This window comes from Nelusetta ayraudi, unplaced genomic scaffold, assembly GCF_046127955.1.
Source record: "Nelusetta ayraudi isolate G7.1 ecotype Tasmania unplaced genomic scaffold, CSIRO-AGI_Nayr_v1 ptg000071l, whole genome shotgun sequence".
In the NCBI taxonomy this organism is placed as follows: Eukaryota; Metazoa; Chordata; class Actinopteri; order Tetraodontiformes; family Monacanthidae; genus Nelusetta; species Nelusetta ayraudi.
The window spans coordinates 5,083,286-5,104,589 of NW_027466121.1; the positions used below are offsets into that span (position 1 = coordinate 5,083,286).

General features: G+C 49.2%; 1 protein-coding gene across 1 annotated transcript; it reads right to left on the reverse strand.

Annotated features, from left to right (window-relative positions):
• Nucleotides 1-7,414: 7,414 nt before the first annotated feature.
• LOC142899343 (iron-responsive element-binding protein 2-like) lies at nucleotides 7,415-21,297 on the reverse strand. The gene is made up of 22 exons (XM_076042902.1): nucleotides 21,145-21,297; nucleotides 17,535-17,621; nucleotides 16,953-17,118; nucleotides 16,619-16,756; nucleotides 16,288-16,518; nucleotides 15,175-15,244; nucleotides 14,834-15,017; nucleotides 14,615-14,754; nucleotides 14,235-14,406; nucleotides 13,952-14,052; nucleotides 13,755-13,871; nucleotides 12,320-12,479; nucleotides 12,110-12,245; nucleotides 11,808-11,892; nucleotides 11,560-11,716; nucleotides 11,049-11,173; nucleotides 10,377-10,481; nucleotides 10,153-10,295; nucleotides 9,495-9,642; nucleotides 9,283-9,405; nucleotides 8,442-8,633; nucleotides 7,415-8,232 (listed from the first exon to the last, which is right to left on the reverse strand). The coding sequence occupies exons 1-22, from the start codon at nucleotides 21,170-21,172 to the stop codon at nucleotides 8,122-8,124; spliced, it is 2,919 nt and encodes a 972-aa protein (XP_075899017.1). The 5' UTR covers nucleotides 21,173-21,297; the 3' UTR covers nucleotides 7,415-8,121.
• Nucleotides 21,298-21,304: the final 7 nt, after the last annotated feature.

A 21,304-nucleotide genomic window follows, 5' to 3' on the forward strand; every position in this document is an offset into this window, starting at 1 on the left:
GATTTAATAATTATTAATCAGTTCCAAGTCAACGTACCTACGGCTCCATCACTGAGCCAGCTGAATGCTGCCACCTATAGACGACAAATGTAAAAGACAAGGAGGCTTTGCAGCGCTGTGAACAAAATCATTACTTTATCGGAGAAAAAAAAAACAACAACAAAAAACAAGCACCGAACGTGAAACGGGCGTCTAATTTCTTTCGAGGAGGCCTGTCTTTGGGTTCTATAGTGTCGTGGTGGCGGCTTGGTTGGCAGCGGTTCCACGGGTCAGCCACCCCCCACCCACTGCTTTGTTTAACTGTTGCCGCCCCAGATTCCATCTGCCTTGGCAGGCCTTGAGGCCCAGGCTCACGTGCACAGAGGAGCCGACGGTATCCATGTCCGACGCCGGCTGGCGCTGGGCTCGTGCTGCGACAGGAAGTCGTTATGAATGTGAGGAAGGACGGCATGAACTGACGAGCACCTCTCTCATGGAGCTGTCAGGGGGAGCTGGTCCGAGTCTCCCTGAGCCACCACACAAGGCAACAGTATATATCGCTTTATAGATGTATATATACATACATATATATGCATATATGTGTGTATATATTTCTTAAGGAGGTATAAGTGGAAAGAAAATTTTGCGAAGACACAAAAATATTAGAATTTGCCCATTCCCCCCTCCCCCGATCAATCAGTTTGCTGTAGAATAATGAGCCAAAATTAGCCGCCCGGCGCTAGAACCCACTCGCTGTTGGTCTTATACAATCCTCCCATCCAGCTCACAGTTTGCTTGATTGCAATCCACATCGAAGGTTAATGGAGGTTGCGCTCCGCTGCCTTGATTGGTGACCGGACTGTAAATAATCGGGCAATTTATGAGCACAATTTGCAGTAGCGGGAGAGGGAGGGAAGTGCTTTTGTTGCAGGTGTATAAAGGCGGACAGAAGTGGAACGGTGGCTTCTGCGTTTCTCGCCGCAATAAAGCGAGACAGAATAATGGAGTCAGTCTCTCCGGCAAGCCTTTCATTCTAAATTGGCCCTGATTTGAGCTCCAGCCGAGAGTGAAATGACAGGGCTGTGTGCCGTTGAATCGGAGCCAATAAGACTCCGCCGCAGTTATTTATATGTAGCTGTATCTACGCGTGATCCGCTTCTCCGGCCCTCTCAGGCGCAGATGTGAAGTCTTTGCTGAAAGCCTAACGAGTCCGTGATTGAAGCGGGGAAAAAAAAGTAAGAAATTCCTCACGAGTGGTTTGGAGTGTGGCAAAAAAAAAATAAAAAAAAATAAAAAAATCTTCCCCTGATTCTGATTCCGGTGATTGACCCGGTCCGTCTCACCATGCGGCACTGATCAGGAGTTTAGTGCCGAGGCTGGTGCAGCTCATAAAAGCAAGTCCACGGTGACCACAACCCTCACAGATGTTACGCTGTTATGTGCTCTGACCCCAAATTGATTTGCTATCAACAAAGTCGCAGCCCACCAGCGTTCCAGGCCCAGACGGTAGTAATTACTCTATTTATGAACTGTCAGCGCTCAAATGTCACACACTCGAGGGAGCATTGACGGCCCTGCGCGTCAGCGGTCCCTCAAGATTTTGGGACAGAAAATCAAAGGCCCCCCCCCCGGTCGATTTCACTTGAAAACGTCAAATCCATCGCCGCCGCTTTGTTCGCAGTGCAGTGCAACCCGGTAAAGAGAGAGAGAAAAAGAGAGGAAAAGGGTGACACCCCGATCACAATCTTTTTGCAGCTCCATCACTGCAGGCTTTTGCCAGAGCAGCAGGAAGGAAGAGGCGCAAGCGTTCACACCTTCATGATCTGATCCAGGCGGCCCGCTGCGCTATCATTGGCCTGACTCATCCGCACCCTGCGGAGATAATGGCTTCATCTGTCAAGAGGACTGAACACCTTTAATTAACAGTGCGGCGAACTCGAAATATCCCCCCATGCAATTATTAGAAGAGCAGGTTACACAAGCGATGAAGCGGCTCTCCGCACTCAGCTTCTCACTGCATAAATACCTGAGAGGACGGCCCTCCCGCCTCTGCAGCAGTCTCAGGGTTGATATTCGTATGAACCACGGGTTGTTTTTTTTGGTCTGGCAGTAATGTACTGTCTTATTCCTTATTTACGGCTAAATTCCACTTAATATTGACGTGGATAAATCACTCTCGGTATACGAGAAGCGCTTTGTTCCTCCGTGATATTGCTCTGGGAATACTCTGCTCTCCGGAGCCAAATGACCACCAGCATTTGCCTCTGCAATTCAGCACAGCGCGATTGATTTCGCCATCTCCAATAGGTCATCCTCAGCAATTTTAAAGAGGGAGGGGCGGTGTTGGGGAAAAAGCGGAGAGGCTCCACTGCAGCTCGGATTTTCGTTTTCAGCAAGCCGGGGGGGGGGGACATTTTTTTATCATCCGAAACCAAATGGCTGATGGTGGTCAGCAAAATTACCAATGTGTTGGAGGTCTGAATGTGATGAAGGGCTTAATTATCTACAGTGGTAGACATAACGTTTTTTTTTTAAACCTCATGCACTTGTGATGTACTGTATTGCGCTCAGAATCAGCGCTAAAGGTTAACTGTGTAATCTTCGGAGATTTTGAGAAGAAACAGCGACATCGAGTGGTTACTTTCAGATTGCAGCGCTCACCCTCTCGCCGTCCCTCTCCCGAACATGCCAGTGAACCGTGATGGCCTGCACACACAAACCTGGATACCTTGTCTACCTTCTTCTTTGATGGTTTATTTTTTTGAGAACGCAAGCGTTCACCCTGAATACAAGGCGTGTTGTCCGGCGGGCTGGTTTGTCCACATCAGGCTTCCTTCGAAATATGGTGGTGCAAGATGGCAGCTAACTGTTAGCAAGACCCCTAATCTATGTATATTCTTATATATAAATAAGAACCATTCTATGGGTAGGAAAATATGATGCAGCCAAACCTTTTGAAATACACATGTTTTCAGTCAACTAAGAGCCTATAAAGAGCGCATTTAGGGCACAAAGCACTTTCAACCAACAAATTAAAAGACAAAATTCTCACAAGGGCTTTTCCACAAAACACACAGTTGACTTTGCCCTAAATCCTGCTACGGATGAACATCGCCGCCGACTGTGTTTGTCACAGGTTAATCGTTGTGCGTGTTTTTCCAAGATGTGAACCGTCAAGGCCTCGGAGACCAATTATGCAAGTGCGGCGCCATCGCACCCTCTCAGCACAGACAGCCTCACGTTGCCAGCTAATTAGCACACACTTACTCCTGCAGCAGAGGAGCAGCACTGATTACTGTTGTGTTTTGATCCTCCTGTAGGACACAGACGGTGCAAAAGAACAAACAAGAGGCCTTTTGTGTTTTTTTAATAGCAACAATACATTTGGGACTATCTGCGCAAATGCTTTGTGTTTTTGCGGGTGGGTGTAACTCCTTATCGTCTGACATGTATTTGCATATGCATATACACACATCTGCAAATAAGGCTGAGGGGAAAAGGTTGCATTTCCATTAGCATGTTAAATTTGAAAAAGAAAATCCAATATTTTTATATATTTTTTGCATTGCTTATATCTTTATGCTGGAAATTCATCAGTTGAGTGTCAGTGACAATTCAGGCTTTTCCCAACACAATTCTGAGGTGAGATAGTTCCTTCAAAATAAGAGCACGAGGCCGTATCTGATTTGCAATACTTGGCACCTTGCACTTCCCATAAAGCGCTGAAGAAAAGGTCAACCAATCAAGTGACAGATCTCACCTCGGAGGCTTGCATCCTAATGAGCAACACTCATCACCTCCCACGGCTGTAATCACGCAGGTGTTGGGACAGCAGGTTCAACCAGGGGCGCTTAGAGACACGACTCGCTGGCACTCAGTGACGTACCAAGAGCCCGAAATCTGGCCGGCCTTCATTAAGGCTCATTTCCAAAAATAGAAGCTGAGATTGTGCTCTTGTAGGTATGAATAATGGACGCAGTCATCTGGCACCAGTTTCCAGGGAGTGGTGATGAAGCTCAACGACGGCCTAATGATCACACAGATAAAGCGAGAGGCCAGCGCTCACGATTGATGTCCCTCCACCCCCAACCCTCTCCTACCAGGTCTGTCTCCAGAGTTACTCAGCCTGTCACAAATTTTAACTTTTTTAACCCTGTTCACGAAGCACAAAACCTGGTGTTGGTTTTGGGGCTTCCAGCCCATGAGGAACCCTGAAACCCTAACCCTAATTTCAGCTCACCCTAACCCTAACCCTAGTTTCAGGCTTATCGTTAACCCTAACTCAATGCAAGTCTATGGGGTGAAATTTCAACTTTGTCCTAGAGACATGGGGCCACTTGCTTTTTCATTCTAACCTCTCCAGGTTTCCAGACTTTGCCATCCCTGACTTGCAAATTGAAAGTTTCCCAGGCGGTCACTTTCGTCACGCCCATGCTCTACTCGAAAAACTAAACGCACCAGAAAACCTAGGGGTGGAAAAGGTGGTCCTCCTGTTTGGGATCAATAACAGAGCAAATAAGTTTAGGGAAACCACCATGAAATCCGTGCCAAGTGCAGTCAGGTCAATTAAAAATAGATTCCCAGTGGCAGAAATCTGGATTCCATAGGCGAATTTCACAGCGAATCTCCCTGCAGAGGAGAGGGAGAACCTGGACTTCCTCAACGCTTACCTCAAAAGGAATCTCCCGTACATTCCTCTTTTGCCGGAGGACAAGTTCCAGACGGAAGAGGACGATGTCCATTGGACTGCTGAGACGGCCGAGGCCATGTTCCAACATTGGATGAGCTTTATAAACTTCCTTCCCCTGTAAGTCTGGACTCAGGGGGTGTTGAAAACCCGGAGCCCCTTGTGGCGCAAAACGTGGTGGTTTTAGCACCAAATTTTAAGCTCTCCAACTCTCAGCGTAGCTTATTATGCAAAGGGTTGTCCTCTATTCCCACCGTAGATTTAGGCAAAAATCAAAAATTGGAATTGGAATTTGATTTACAAAATTATCACGGAAAAATTAAATTGGCAGCGTATTATGGAAATTCCCCTGACCGAAAAAAAAAACTTTTCGTCGGCCCCTCAATTTGGACACCCCCCCTTGAAAATTTACTGCCCCCAGTTAAAAACCTAAGGTGACGCGAAGGCGGGTGACGAAAAACCTCTTACCGGAGGAGTCAGAGGAGTGGCAGAGTCCAATCGAGGTGCAAAAACTGATTTTAATTACAGGAAAAAAGAGGGTGGATGTTGCCGATAACGACGTTTCCAGTCGAAACGTTTCAGCACACCTTCTTTTGTTTTTTATTTTTTATTTTTTCATTTTTTATTAATAAATATATACAAATAAATAAATAAATAAATAAAGTTGCACAAGCACACACACACACACACACACACACACACACACACACACAATAAATAATTAAAAACAATTCATTATGGGGGACGGCTGGACTACGGTCCGCTATGGCCGCCCCAGGGGTCAGCGCCCCTTTTCCACCAGAGGGGACTGGCGGGTTGGACATCCTGATGGGCGGATGGCTCCTCCCTCCCTCCGAGGGAGGATTTTTACAAAAAACCTAATCCTTCTTCACTCGCCATCGCGAGTATATATTGTATATATATATATATATATATATATATATATATATATATATATATATATATATATATATATATATATATATATACATATATATATATATATATATATGTATATATATATTGACTCACTACATACAACTGACATGAATTTGATGATTTGATGTCTGTAGCCCACCCAGAAGTGTGCCTTAAAATCAAGGTCAAAGTTCAGTTTACTCTTCCCCTATACAATATTTTGTCTTCATGTCGCATGCTGGGTTCGTATTTGAGCGAAACTCAGAATATGTATCAGAGATGTCCGCATGCTAGACCGAATCCAAAAACAGAAATTTAGGGATTCTGGGTATTTTCACCCTGAGGACATTTATGGTACACATACAGTACATGACAAAATTGAAATATTATTTATCCGTATCATTTTATGATATATTCCTTCACGATGTATCTTGGGTTAATATTTGACCAGATATTATGCTTATCAACAAAACTGAAACAGGCTGGCCTGCCACGAAATGTTCTTTCCTGAAAAAAAAAAGGGAGACTGGCCATCAATTGCATTGGTAAGCATCTTGCGTGTATTTAACACAATTGTGTCTCGTTTTAAAGTTTAATGTAACTGTATAGTGTAGGCACCCCGATGGTCCGTGATGTGCAGAAAGAGTAGACGAATGTGTTCAGGTCATGCTGGGAAGCCATCCAATAATAGGTGCGTTCGGGATGAGCCAGGCATGCGCAGAATCCACCACTGGCGACCTGCACGCAATGCATGCCGGTTAGATTTCGGTCCGACTTGATGCCGACTGGCTCCGACGTTGTGCGCTTGCCGGCAACAATCATCTCATGAGATAAAGGCGATGGGAGTTTTTCAGCCAGGCGGCTGCCCCACCAAACTGCGGCCGCCTGTAGACCTCAGAGCATTCATGGGAAACGTGTGGTTGTCTTCTGAGCAAAGAGCTGATTGGCTGAGTGAGGACTACAAACGATACATTTGGGGTAAAATCCATCTTTCCTATGAAATTGTTAAATTAAATGATGGATTATATAAACTTCGTATAGTGGAATAAAGTGGTCGGTTAAATGTATCTTGTGTAGTTGATGATGATAATGATGATAACTTATCAAAACAGGTTCTTTCAAAGTGCTTTGGCAGACATAGAGTGAACAAAGGACAGAATACAATGACAGACACAGACACAGACACACACACACACACAGACACAGACACAGACACACAGACACACAGACACACAGACACACACAGACACACACACACACACACACACACACACACACACACACACACACACACAAACACACACACCGCAGGGAAGATGAGCTCAGAGTTCCACTGGTAGTCGGAGTCGTGGAGGAAGAGGAGGAGGAATAAAGGAAGAGGGGAATAAGGTAAGGAAGAGGAGGGTGAGGTGGGAGGAGCTGAGGTCAGAGTTGCTCAGTCAACTCAAGTCAGTGAGCTGCATCGATGGAAAACTGTTGTGAATTGAACAAAACAACCATCAAGGATGAAAGCGCCAGTCAGCTGTGATGTCTTTTTGAGGATTGCAGACTGAATTTGACCTCACTGATGGCAGGAAATGCATGGCGGCCACCGCTGTTCTGTTGTAGTTCTCGTGGACAAACTTCGATTTGACACCATCCAGGCGCTACACAAGACAACAGAGGACAACTTCTCTTCCAACATGAAGCTGCTTCCTGAACGTTTTTCGTCCGACATCTTTCAGGCCACCTAGTGGCTGAACACACAAGACGCATCTAAATGTTTCTCTCTTTCCAGTCTGGAAGAAATCAAGCTGGTAGGCTAAAAAAGGAAAAAACAGTTAGACTCAGTTGACATTTTAAAAGTGAGTGTATTTCCATTAAAATGTCAGCAAAAGGCATTTTGAATTCAAGAAATATGAAACACAACTTTAATTTACACGTCGATAGTTTAGGCCACGTAAGACACAAGGGTGTCACATGTTGTAAGTACTAGTTAACAACAACATTAGAACATTTACATGGATGTTTGGGGTGTGGGGTCCGGTGGTGGTGGTGGTGGGGAGGGGTTCTGCATCCAACCTAACAGCATCTTGCTGCCACGGTACCACTGAGCACCATGGAGTTGATCTACCGACACCAGCAGACGGCAGGATTCTCGTCTTCTTCTTCTTCTGGTCTCCAGCCGGCCGTGAAACAAACGTCCCTCCATCTTCTGCAGGTTCCAGTCGCTGTTTAAATACACTGAATGATGTTGAAGGTCATCATCACCCAGGCAGGCAACGACAGGATGGAGAAGGCACCGCTTCCTTCGGGCAGACCGGGCCTTGAACGCAGCATGATGAGTGGTTCAAGTACGAGTCCGAAGTTTCAGCAAACGTGGAGCCCCAAGGAAACGACGACGTCAGCGAGTCACATTGTTGTAGTGAAACAATGAGTGTTTTTAAATATGGTGATGAAGATGATGATGATGAAGATGTCTGAGCTGAAGAGGAGGGGTGGGGTGGGGGGGGCAGCCAGGGCAGAGACAACCACCAGGTGGTGGATCGCGGTTCTTCTCACAGAAAAGTCCGAGCGACGTATCTGAGGAGGCCTCCGTGCTGGAAGTGGACCAGGTCGACGTCAGAGTCCAGCAGTGCGGTGACATTGAAGGACTTTCCAGTGCTGGTCTGGAACAGAGCAGTGGGAGGAACACAGGTCAAACCAGGCTGCACCACATTCAGTGGTGGTCTGGAGGTGCAGTGGTGATGATGCAGTGGTGGTCTGGAGGTGCAGTGGTGATGATGCAGTGGTGGTCTGGAGGTGCAGTGATGGTCTGGAGATGCAGTGGTGGTCTGGAGGTGCAGTGGTGATGATGCAGTGGCGGTCTGGGACCTACCTGGACAAGGAGCTGCTGTCTGGGGCTCTGCAGCGCCCCCTCTGGAAGGGCGATGCTGAAGCGCTCCTTGCCGCTGAGCTCCAGTGAGAGGGCGCTCTGCTCCGGGAGGAACTGCAGTGGCAGGATTCCCATCCCCACCAGCTGCTTCCTGTGCAGCTTCTCAAAGCTCTGGGCCAGCACGGCTCGCACGCCCTGGAGCAGCAGGAGAGAGATAAACAGCCAGCTTCATCCACCAGGGGTCGCTGCTACACCAAAATACCTGGCACACACTGGATTCACCATCTTCTCTCCTCTGCATTCTGAACGCAGATGCATGCAACTCAATGTGATCATTACTGATGACTGTAGCTATACTGTACTTCTACTCTCATTAAGGGTGAATGCAACTACTGCCGCCTACAGGCCTGGTGCGCACTGTATTCACTGTCTGCCTCTGTACAACTGAACTGCCATTAGCACACTCTGCTTGTGTGTTTGTTGCATGTAGATTCACCTGACTGTGTCATTACTGTAATTACTCTCCAGTTTTATTGAATCGTTTTTAGAGGCGTCACAGTGTAGTTTCCCAATTTGGGATCACTAAAGATCATCTATTCTATTCTATTCTATTCTGCTCTGCTCTGCTCTGCTCTGTTCTGTTATATTCTGTTATATTATATTATATTATATTATATTATATTATATTATATTCCGTTCTATTCTGTTCTTTTCTATTCTGTTCTATTCTCAATATTCACAATGCAGAGCTTCTTTCCACATTGTCCTTCCAAAGTGTTTTTCAGGATCCCAGGAGTGAAACCAGCAGAAGCTTCATCTTCCCTGCTCCCCAGTGAGACGTTACCAGCAGGTGAGGTCCCTTGGCCACCCAGTCCCTGGAGCTCCCAGATCCGTAGTCCTTTCCGGCCAGGATGATGAGCTCGGTTCCGTCTCTCTGGTACAGCTCGGCCGCCTCAAACACGTCCAGCTGGCGCCACAAACAGGAAGTGATGTCAGGGCCAAACAGTCAGACCACTCAAGACTCCAGATGTTGTGAGGTCCTTCTGACTTTCTCACCACTTGCTCTGAAGGAATGTGCAGAGTCTTGGGTCCCGCTTTGCCCAACAGGCGGTTCTGGAGCTTGATGCTGGCAAACGTCCCTCTGGTCATCACTGCGTCGTTCCCTCTGCGGGCGCCGTACGAGTTGAACTCCCGCGGCGTCAGTCTGCAAATACAAGAGTCCAGTTTCTAGACCCTACAACCACCAGAACCACTTAGAACCACCCCAGGACCACCCTAGAACCAGCCATGGACTTTTCCCTGGACTGCCTGGCACTGGGCTGGGCAAACTATTTGACTGGTGCTGCCACAGTGGGTTCTAGAGGGGCCGGAGCAGCAGCAGATGGACGGAGTGTTCTGGTGGAGGAAACAATGTATCCTGGGATATCATGGAGAAAACATGTTGCTTTAATGTCAATGGAAAATGAAGCAAAGCAAAGTTGCAACCAAACCAGTGTCTTTGAAGCCCCACCAGGCTCTTAGAACCACCCAGAACCACCCAGAACCACCACGGTATTTCGCTGCCGGGGAGGAGCTACAGCCGTTAGATGACTGATTGACAATTAATATCATCTCTTCAAGTTCGGCGGGCCGGATTAAGAAGCTTAATGGGCAGCATATGGCCCCCGAGCCGTAGCTTGCCCACGCCTGTTCTAGGGACTGAATGGTGTTTTACCGTTTGCTCTGCAGGTACTTGGCGGCGGTGCTGAGCCTGGCGATGCTGCCGGCCGGAGAGATGTGGTCCGTGGTCACACGATCACCCAGGAAGAGCAGTGCGTGGGCGTCTCGGATGGACGTAGGACCGGGGACCTCCGCACTCTGACACACAGGAGGAGAGGCTTTAGGACCTGGGGGAGACAGAGGGAGGGCTCTCCCGCTCCTCAGGTGGGACCTACTCACCAAGTGGCTGAAGAAGGACGGAGAGCGAATGTAGGTGGACCTGACGTCCCAGGAGAACAAGACCTGGTCTTGAGACTGCAGGGAGTCCCAGACTGGGTTCACTCTCTGAAGAGGAGGAGGAGGAGGAAGAAGAGGGTTAATGTTTCTGTCGGCAGTTGAATCAGAGCTTCACCTCCACTTCAAACCAAGAGTTCTGTGGTGCCTTCACAGCTCTGCAGCAGACTGCGGCCATTAAAGTCAGTGTGCACATTCCCAGCACCACCACCAGGGAGCAGCACCTTTCAGCAGCATCCCAGAAACCAACAACTGAAGCCACGTTGGAAAAATACTGTGGCTGAGACTCAGTGGATCTGGTTGGGTTTCATCAGAATTTCAGTGTTGAATAACTGGGTTTTTAATTGTGCTGCTCAAGGTGACATCATCGGCTGTTCAGCTCAGCTGTCAATCAATGAAGCACATTTAACTTTACATCTGAAATTAGAATGAAGCAAATGTATACAAGTAAACTTTAAATACCTGCAGCCTGTTTGGTTTATTATGATTTCTTTTGTTCACTTAGTGATGCTGGAGACTCAGTTTGCTTGCACTGACGGACAGCAGCGCTGGCGGCACCACAGACACTTTCAGGTTGAATGAGCCTGGGACAGGACGCAGGAGGGACGGTGCTCTGACCTTTGACCTTTCCTTCAGCTCCCTGAAGATGGTGGCGATGACGGCGTCCTCTTCGATCCGCATCACCTCCTCCCGGGACGGCCACACGTCTCGGAGGAACACCTCCTCCCCTTGTGATGTCACACCTGCGCCGTGCACAGTCAACACTTTGATCAGCTGCAGTTTGATCCTGAGTCCAACCAGCTGCTACACAATGATTGTGGTTTCCTTCTTGATGGTTTTTGTTCAATTCAGAGTCGTTTTCCATCAATGCAGCTCAATGACTCTGACTGACATAGCAACTCTGAACTCGGCTCTTCCCACCTCCCTCTTCTTCCTCTAAACCCTTCCTCTCCCTCCTCCTCCTCCTCCTTCATCTTGTTCTCCTCTTCCTCCTCGACTCTGACCAACAGTGGATTCCTGAGCTCATCTTCCCTGCGGCCCCTGAACAGACACTGTGTGTGTGTGTGTGTGTGTGTGTGTGTGTGTGTGTGTGTGTGTGTGTGTGTGTGTGTGTGTGTGTGTGACCCACCCAGTGGCTCTGTGTGGAAGTCGATGGCCACGGTTCCAGCCAGAGCGAAGGCCACCACCAGCGGCGGTGACGCCAGGTAGTTGGCTCGCACGCCGCCACACACTCCACCTTCACAGTGTCTGTTACCAGACAGGACACCGCAGGCCACCAGCTCCCCCTGGTGGACAGAGCAGGAACAGGGTCAGGGTCACGGTTGGGGGGGGGGGGGGGGGCAGTGGGGCAGAGCTGCTGCAGGAAGCTGCTCTCACCTGCTGGATGGCGCCGATCACCGACTCTGGCAGCGGCGCCGTGTTTCCCACACAGGTGGCACAGCCGTAGCCAATCACCTCGAAGCTGCGGTGGGGTGGGGGTGGGCAATCAATATCAAACCAATATCTGTTATGAATGTCATTATTCAACTATTAATCAACCATCAATTATTAATTTCAATATCTGATTCACCACATGGACAAAATTCATGTGGAGAGAAAGAGAGGATATACGTGTGTGTGTGTGTGTGTGTGTGTGTGTGTGTGTGTGTGTGTGTGTGTGTGTGTGTGTGTGTGTGTACCCCAGCTGGCTGAAGTATGGCAGCACTCCGCTGGTGTTGAGGTAGTGTGTGACCATCCCGCTGCCCGGCGCCAGGCTGGTCCGGATGTAGGGCCGCACCACAAGCCCCGCCTCCACCGCCTTCTTGGCCAGGAGACCTGTCAGTCACACCGCCAGAGGTTAAGAGGAGGAGCAGCTCCTCCGGGTGCAGCCGGTCGTCAGCTGGGCTCACCGGCAGTCAGCATGACGGAGGGGTTGCAGTTGTTGGTGCAGCTGATGACGGCGGCCACCACCACGGAGCCGTGGCCCAGCTGGAAGTGTCGGCCGTCGTGCAGGAAGGGGACGGCGGTCGCCTGCTTCTCCTTGGAGATGTGGAAGCCCTTGAAGCCCACCTTTAGAAGGAGGAAACTGCATCAGCTCCACCTGCCCGAGGGGCCAACAGGTTCCTCAACCACTGGTGGCGGCACACTAGTGTACCCTGTGATAATGTCAAGTGTGTCATTTAATTGGTCTAAAAAAAAGTTCCATTCCGTAGTGGCGCAGCTGGAAGCTCCTGAAACCCAGCGCACCATCCTAGGAACCAGAGTCTAGGAGAACCAACACCACAGCAATGATGTCATTACATGCATTTGGCTCCAGATGACTTCTCTTCCACATGCAAGTGCTGACACATTCACACACACACATACAAAGAGGAGGAGGAGGAGGAAGAACGTGGGTTCCTGTTTGACAGTTTGGCTGTTGACTGCTGCTGCTCTATGCTCCCAGCAGGGGGCACCAGACTCTGCTCAGTGCTGTATGCTGCCCAGCTGCTGACCTCCCAAAGAAAAACCCAAAATAGCTGCATATGGTGATTCTGGCCTGCATGTTAGCATGTTAGCATGTATTAGCTCAAGAGGGTATCACAGGTTGCCATTATTGAGTAATGACTGTTGCTGATGCTTCCTCGTTAGAAATGTCTCAGACGCAACTGTGGGATCAACGGCTGCCTCGGAGACAGGAAGTTGCATCATGGGATTGCAAAGCGCTCGCTCCTTGCAAGAAGCAAGGCCAGAGTTAGGGTTAGGTTTAGCCCAGGCCGAGTGTAGTTCTTCCACCTGCACGTCGGGAGCAGCTTCATCGTTCTTGACAGTCACCAGTGGAGAAGGAAAACTGCACCATCTTTTGATGGCATCGTTCAACTGAGTCATAGTGAGTGACGAGGTGTCGCCACCTAGTGGACTAGTACTAGTACTAGTACTACTAGGGGTTAGCCAAAACACTGCTAGCGCTATGTAGCATCTAATCAGTGCTTAGCGTGTCACTGTGCTTTGACTGACACCACTGCCAGCCCACACTGTGCTGACTTTCTATTGATTTAGTGCTGGTGTTCCAGTGAGCAGCAGCGCCACCTAGCTGTCAGTTCTCACCAAAGACTCCACCCTACTTCAATTCCACATTGTTGGTTTTCCTGCCTTGTGATTGGCCTACATGGTCTTCCTGTTCAGATTGATATCGCCGCCTAGTGCTCGGGCAGGTGCATCACATGGTTTATATTCACGGATTCATGTGGTTCTAATCTGACGGAGAAAAGTTTGGTTTCAGAAACAGCTGTGTTGGTGTGACGAGGCTTGAGCTGTGCTGATGGCTGTGTGTGTGTGTGTGTGTGTGTGTGTGTTTGCCACCACCTTCTGGTCCAGACAGAGCTGGAAGTCGTCCTTCATGCTGCTGACGGCAACTCGGTCCTGAGGCCTCTTAGGGCCACTCACGTACGGGACCACGGAGCTCAGGTTGATCTCCATCACCTACATCAACACCAAAAACACATCGTCGTCAGCTTAACATCCAGTTTCCTTTCCTTTTTAAAGTCTGAGGGCGTTCCCACCTCGGAGTAAACGGGGTCTTCAGACGGATCTTCGTAGTTTCGAAAAAGTTTCACGGCCTTCAGGTACGACTCCAGCTGCTCCACCTTCTCCTGTGACAGATCTGGAGCGGCAGAAATGTGACACAGTGTCATCCTCATGTTGCCGCCAAGTAACAATATATGTAATAATATGCAGAGACCCCCATGGCAAAAAGGTGCTGTTACAACTCAAACGTATCCTGCTGCATGTGGAGCAAAGACCAAACCACTAAAACTGACAAACTCCTCCATTCAGGCGACTCACGTGTCTTTTTAAAGTGCTGCAGTGTGACTGCGTCGATGGGGAAGAAGCTGATGGTGGCGCTGTACTCGGGGCACATGTTGGCGATGGTGGTCCGGTCCGGCGCCGACAGCTGGGAGACGCCCGCTCCGAAGAACTCCACAAACTTCCCGGCCATCCCGGCCTGCCTCAGGTGCTACAGCAGGAAGCCGGCAAGAGGAGGAAAACATCTGAGCAAAAAATGTTGTCTGAAGAAAAATATCAGCATGTAGAAGAGTGAAGCTGAGGAAAACGCAAAGTCCAGTCGAACAGACTTCACTCTTCACGGTGAAGACGACCTGGACCCCTGAGAAGCTTCACAGATGTGAGGCCACCACAGCTGCACACAACACTGCCAGTGTTACCTTGGTGATGCCCAGGACGATGTCTATGGAGGTGGTCAATGGGTTGACGGAGCCCACCAGCTTACAGCCCACCACCGGGGGCAGCCAGAGAGACACCGGCTGGCCCAACATCACCGCCTCACACTCGATCCCCCCCACACCTGCAGGGGGCAGCAGGGTTAGGGTTAGAAAGAGTGGGAGAGTGAGGGAGTGAGGTAGAGTGAGAGTCAGCGTACTCACCCCAGCCCAGGATGCCCAGTCCGTTGATCATGGTGGTGTGGGAGTCTGTTCCCACTACACTGTCGGGGTAGATGAAGCCCTCGCTGACCTGCACCACCCTGGACAGGTGCTCCAGGTTCACCTGGTGGACAGCACCTACCTCTGGAGGAACCACGTTCACGTTCTTGAAAGCCTTCGAACACCACTGTTTGATTGACAGGTGACAAAAAAAAAAGATTTGATTTTGGACATTTCATGAAGAATACAGCTGTGCTACTATTTCACTGGCATCCAAGTCTTTGCTTCATCTCAATAATTCATACTAACAAAGAAAAATGAAAACATTTTCGTTTGTGCTGCACCTTGAAGAACTGAAGTCTCTCTTTGTTTCGGATTAGTTCCATCTCCTGATTCTTCAGAGTGGTTTCCATTCTGCAGGAGAACAAAACCATCAAATACAGCAGGTCTGAGTTCAGCTCACCAACCAGCAACTCACCTAATCAGCTGGTTCAGGTAGATTTTTTTAATTTAACCTTTATTTTACCAGCAAAGTCCCATTGAGATTAAACATTTCTTTTCCAAGGGAGTCCTGGCCAATTTCAAAATCAACCGTTAAGAGTAAAATTATATATATAAAAGAAAAACAGGCACAATAGAGGGAGGTTCTCTCCAGCGCTCTTAGTCTGGATTTAAAGGCATTTCAAGAAATGAGCTCAGACAACTTCCAGTCTGTTTGCAACAAGTTCCCAGTGGAAGGAGCAGAGTAGACGAAAGCCCTTCTTCCAACTCTGTGCGGGCAAACGGGACGGAAAGCAACAGGTCAAACCATAAGAGTCAGCATTCCTCCATGTGATCAATGGGCAATAGTCCGAGTACGGCCTTGTAAATAAAAACCTACCACTGTGACAAAGGGGGTCATCCCACTCCAGAACACAAATCACAGTGATGAGTAACAGGTCTACAGTTAGTAAAGAACCTCAGAGCAGCAGGACATTTATCTGTGGCATTCATACACAACAGGTCTCCATAATCTAAAACTGATAAAGACGTTACAGCGACCAGCAGTTTTCTGTCTCAAAAGAAAATCAACATTTGATTAGAAAGAAAAAGCCCAATTTGTGTTTGATTTTCTTCATAAGATTGTCAATATGGGGCTTAAAGCTCCGGGAAGCATTCTGCAGAGATTCAATGGCTTCAGCAGGAGTCAAGACAAAACAATAAACAATTGTGTCATTGGCACAAAAATGCATGTTTGCATCTGATGAGGTTTTGTCCTTGTTCATTAATTTACATAACAAAAAGAAGAGGTCCTAATACCGAACCTTGCAGCGCCCCCTTTTGGACACTCAAAACCTGGGAACACAAGGTGTCTTAGCTCCATTCTTCTCATTTCATCATCACTTATTCTGTGAGAATGAGATGTTGGTGTGGATGTAGTGGCTCAGGAGGTGGAGGAGCAGCAGTGTGCGACTCACTGGTTGACGGGCTGGAGGTGGAAGGGGCAGAGGAGGGGCGTGTTCTCAATCTGCTGGACCGACGCTGCTGCAGGAGGGTCGCTGCAGGCCGCCTTGCTGCAGGAGCCCCGGGGCGCCCCGCACCCTCTGGGTGGGTGTCTGGAGGCCGTGGATCTGGGCGGAGCCTGGCTCTGGGAGGGACCGCCGGTCCCACTGGTCCCACCACCAGGGTTTGGAGAGTTCTGGATGGCACTGGAGGGAACCAGAGACCACAGGAGGGTCTGGAGTTAGCAACAACGGGCAGCAGCAGCAGCAGACCAGGTGACTGGAGGACCAGGTGATGTAAACTCACCATTTGCTATAATCGATCTGCAAAGAGTGATCGACAATGAGGTCTGTGGGACATCTGGGGTGGACCAGGGTGGGGTCCCGGCCTTGTTTGGCCACAGCGTCCCTCATGGCTGCCAGGTCCACCATGGCAGGGATCCCCCTGTCAAGAAGAAGAGGAGGAGGAGGAAGAGGAGGACAACCAGTTCACCTTGAGAAGGTCAAGGTCAGTTGATTTCACCAGCGTGAAATCAGGATGAAGAAGCTATGACACCACCTAGTAATGGTGGTGCTGGTGGTGGTGGTGAAGGAGGTGAAGGAGGTGAAGGAGGTACAGTCGCTGAGGATGAGACACTCACGTAAAGTCCTGGAGGAGGACCCGGGCCGGTGAGAAGGGCACCTCGACCCGGTTCTGCTGCTGCTGCCAGTCCAGGATGTTCTGGACGTCGGCCTCTGTAGTGTAGAAGCCGTCGCAGTGGCGCATGGCCGCCTCCAGGAGGACGCGGATGGACAGAGGAAGCTTGTCTGCACGCAGCAAACACAGAGCTATGCTTCATTTCCCTCCGTCAACAACACAACTGCAGTTAAAGCTGCTGACTAAACAGCAGCCGGACAGGTCTCACACACACACACACACACACACACACACACACACACACACACACACACACACACACACACACACACACACACACACACACACACACACACACACTACAGCCAGTAAAGTAGAATATGGCAATAATCTTTATATTGGTTCAAAAACTTGGATACCAACATGCGTTGATGTCAGAAGACTTTCTGAGACGGACAGACAGACAGATTGTGTGAATGGGTGAATGAGAGGCCTTTGTGAAGCCCTTTGGGTTAGGGTTCGGGTTAATTCTGTGTCAGTGCAGTCCATTTACCATCTAGACAGTTCGATGCTTTCTCTGACTCACCATATCTTGGATCCTCTAGTTTCAGTGGATTAAAGAACTTGAGGCCACTCTCACTCAGCGTGTCTATTAGATGACTGTAAGGATTTTCTGCAAAGGAAAAAAACAAACTTTACTTTAAAGAAATATCTCATAGATGCACTGGGACAGCATCATCAGTGATGTGATTCCTGGGCTCATCGGGTATTTCGGGTCTTGCAACATCAGATACCCTCCCACCGGGCGACCCAGCCGGGGATCTGCCCTTTTCAGCCACAACCACCCTGTGGCTTTCTCTGCAGCTTCACTTGCGGATTGGATGGCTCTCTTCTTGGCCGCCCCTGTAGCACCCAACCGGCTGAGCGCTGTGCAGAGAGAGCGTCCTGCAGGAAGAGGCCTGTTGTTTTCGGTGGACCTTCCCGGGGTCTCTCTCCTGCTTTGATGAAGGGGGTTGCCTTCTTCGGAGCGCAATGTTGTTTGCAGCTGCTGATGGCTGAGGCTATAGTCTCAGCCACTGCCTTGAGCACCTGATCATGACGCCAACAGTAGCGACCATCGGCCAGGGCCTTTGGGCAGCTGCTGAGGAGATGTTCTAAGGAGCCTCTTCCGGAGCAAAGGGGGCATGAAGGTGTCTTTCCCCACACATGGAGGTTTGCTGGACTGGGCAGGGCATCGTACACTGCCTGCACCAGGAACCGGACGCGGTGGAAGTCTGCCTGCATGATGTTAGACCAGGTGACTTTACGCTGCAACGTGCCCTCCCACCTAGTCCATGCTCCCTGCTGCCAGAGTCCCACTGCTATGCACTACCTCCTCCTTGAGTAGCTGGTGTCTGTCTCTGCCCTGGGCCTGGCTGACTTTGGTCTTTGGAAAGTATCCCAAGCCTGCTCTTCCGATCGCCACGACCCCCACCAGTGCCTTTTGCCTTAGGCAGGACTCTGTCACCTCCACTGCCTTGGCCGCCTTCCACTTCCTTCCTGTCCTCACTTCGATCCCAGCTGATGAGACCTTGCAGTCTTTGGAATGCCTGTACTGTAGGGCTTCTCTCGTGCGTGCCATCTTAAACTCTTCAGTAAGCCCACTGAACGGTGGCCGCAAGGTGTCGCTTGACACATACAGGGCAGGGCTGTCGAGGCTGCGAGGGAAACTGCTGATCTTCCTTTGAAGCGATTCCACAGTTGCTACTGGGACTGCATACACAAGGAGAGGCCACAAGACTCTGGGCAAGATGGAATGCTGGTAGATCCAAGCTTTGAATCTGCCAGGCATGCCGGACTTGTCCACCTTTATGAGCCAACCTCCTAGCTCTTCGGTAGACTTCTGGATGGCAGCAGAGTCTTTCAAGGTAGCGTCAAAGAGCTTCCCCAAGTTCTTGAGGGGTTGCTCCGTGATGGATGGGATTGCCATGCCTGAGATTGAAAACAGGAATTTGTCCGCCACCTTCCCCCTCTTCAGTACCATGGACCTTGACTTGGAGGGCTTGAAGCTCATCCTCGCCCATGTGATGAGTCTCTCCAATCCCTGCAAGATCCACCTACTCCCTGGGACTGATGTCGTGAGGATGGTGAGGTCATCCATATAGGCTCTTATGGGGGGCTGTCGAACACCTGATTTAGATAGAGGCCCTCTGCACTCCGCCTCCGCAGCCTTAACCACCATGTTCATCGCCAGAGCAAAAAGGATAACAGAGATAAACATCAATACTGTAATATTTCTGTTTTTTTAATCAGACAATCAGTCTCCCACGCTGGTGAACTCCAGCCTGAGGTCTGACAACACACACAGCAGAAATAACAACAAGTGGCCTCATAATGACAAGAAAATATGGCAACCGTCACGGGAGTTTAAAGTTTGAGTTTAGTTTGTGTTGTTCAAACTGCTGCTGGATCCTTCAGGAATGCTCTTGGAAGCTTCACATGTGAGGTGTTCTGGGTAATTTCAATGTTTTGACTTGTCATGAAGATTTCCCCAAGTCCAGGGTGGTTCAGGACTATCGGCTTAAACCACTGTCTGAAGCCACCAATGCAGACTGATGGAGACGGCAACAACAACCCAAACTACCTGGTTTCAGAGACCAACTGCAGATTAAAGAGTCAGTGCCACAAAACACCAGTATTTATATTGAACCTCGAAGCCATTCAAGACGCTAATCAATTTAATCCTTTGCCAATTAGAAGAAAACATTACATTCAGAGTCACACTGGCTAACTGTTCACGGTTAAAGTCTCCAACACATGGGAATATATCTGCTCTACAGCCACAGAACATTGCTTCAATTCTTGGCAAATACAATCAAAACAGCACAAACAAAACAAAACAAACTTTCAGTATTGGAACGGCACAAGATCGCTTTATTTCTTGTCTTTTTTCAAGGATTAAACATCATAGACAAGACAACAACCAGTCCAAGCATGTTTCAGAGCATCAACTGCACTTTTGTTTTGCCAATAACTGTTTATTCACTGTCAATAGCAGAGTTTCCTCCGAAACAGTAGAGAGATTCCAAGTAAATCCCGGTGCAGGCCGAAGCCTGCACACTGACTGAGCCATCACACTCGACATCATCAACTGGAGTGTAATTACACTGTCCTAACAAACCACTGCCTGCCAACAGCTGTGGTAGCCCCACATTTTACTGACACTAGCTTCTCTCACCAGTAGTCAGAGGTGCGGACAGCCTTCACAGCAGCCAGGCAAGCGCAAATCAACAACAACAACAACAACTGTCTCTGTTTGTCAGAGCTTCCTGCAGGCCAGAACCCTGAGGTCTTGCTGTTGCTGCCTCTCCGATGCTCCGACTGACAGTGTGTGAAACTCTTCGACGCTGAAATAATGCAACACAAAAGGCTTTGATGTGCGCAACAGGTAGCGACGCTTCATAAGAAAGGGCTGCTGTGATGGTGAGATGCTGTTTCTTGTGCTGGTGTTGTATTGAGCCTCATGCACTGCACTGACTGTGTGTCTATCTCTGGTTGTTGGTTTACTGTCGTTAAGTTTGGATGCACTTGATTGGGGCGATGGCGATGAGAGGCTGGTAGGAGTTGTGTTGTTGCACCGAGAACCAGCGACCAGAACCGGACTGAAGACACCTGACACTGTGGAGGAAACCTTCTCAACAACCACATTATATCGGGAACCTTCCAAACGGCGACATTATACTGAATAACGCTTGTTCATATCGCGATGATGACACAGGTGAAGGGAACACCGAACGAACGGAGCTAGCCGCCTGCTAACACCGCTACTTATCTCCAAACACTCTTATCGAGTTCGATGAAGCCGCCGGACGGCTGAAGGAGATCAGAACATCCTGGTGAGGGGTCACAGAGTCTTTTGGTCCAGTGACATTACAGAGAACGACAATAAATCACCACCGACGCTGTCACAATGCTAGTTAGCTCAACGACACTGAGTAGTTTAGGTGCTGTGGTCGCATTGCTAACTGAGGCTAGCTGATGATGCTAACTGATTAGCATCGAGTCCCAGAAACATGACGCCGCCGCCGCAGCTTCCCTGACGCAAACTGCTGACAGAAAGTGTTGTTGGAGGGTGAAGCTGATCTTCCTGTGTCTCTGAGAGTGAAGGCCGAGGCAGTCGCAGTAACAGGGTGAAGAAAGAAGAAGCAGCTTCTTACCTTTGACTGCACCGCTCAGCGCCATCATGACTGCTGAGAGCAACACGAACCCTGCTGCTCACCACCGCACTGGCAACATCGTCTCGACCAATCACAATGCGCAGATCTACGGCCACGCCCACTCACCATATTGACAAAATATTGTGGGAGAAAACAAGTT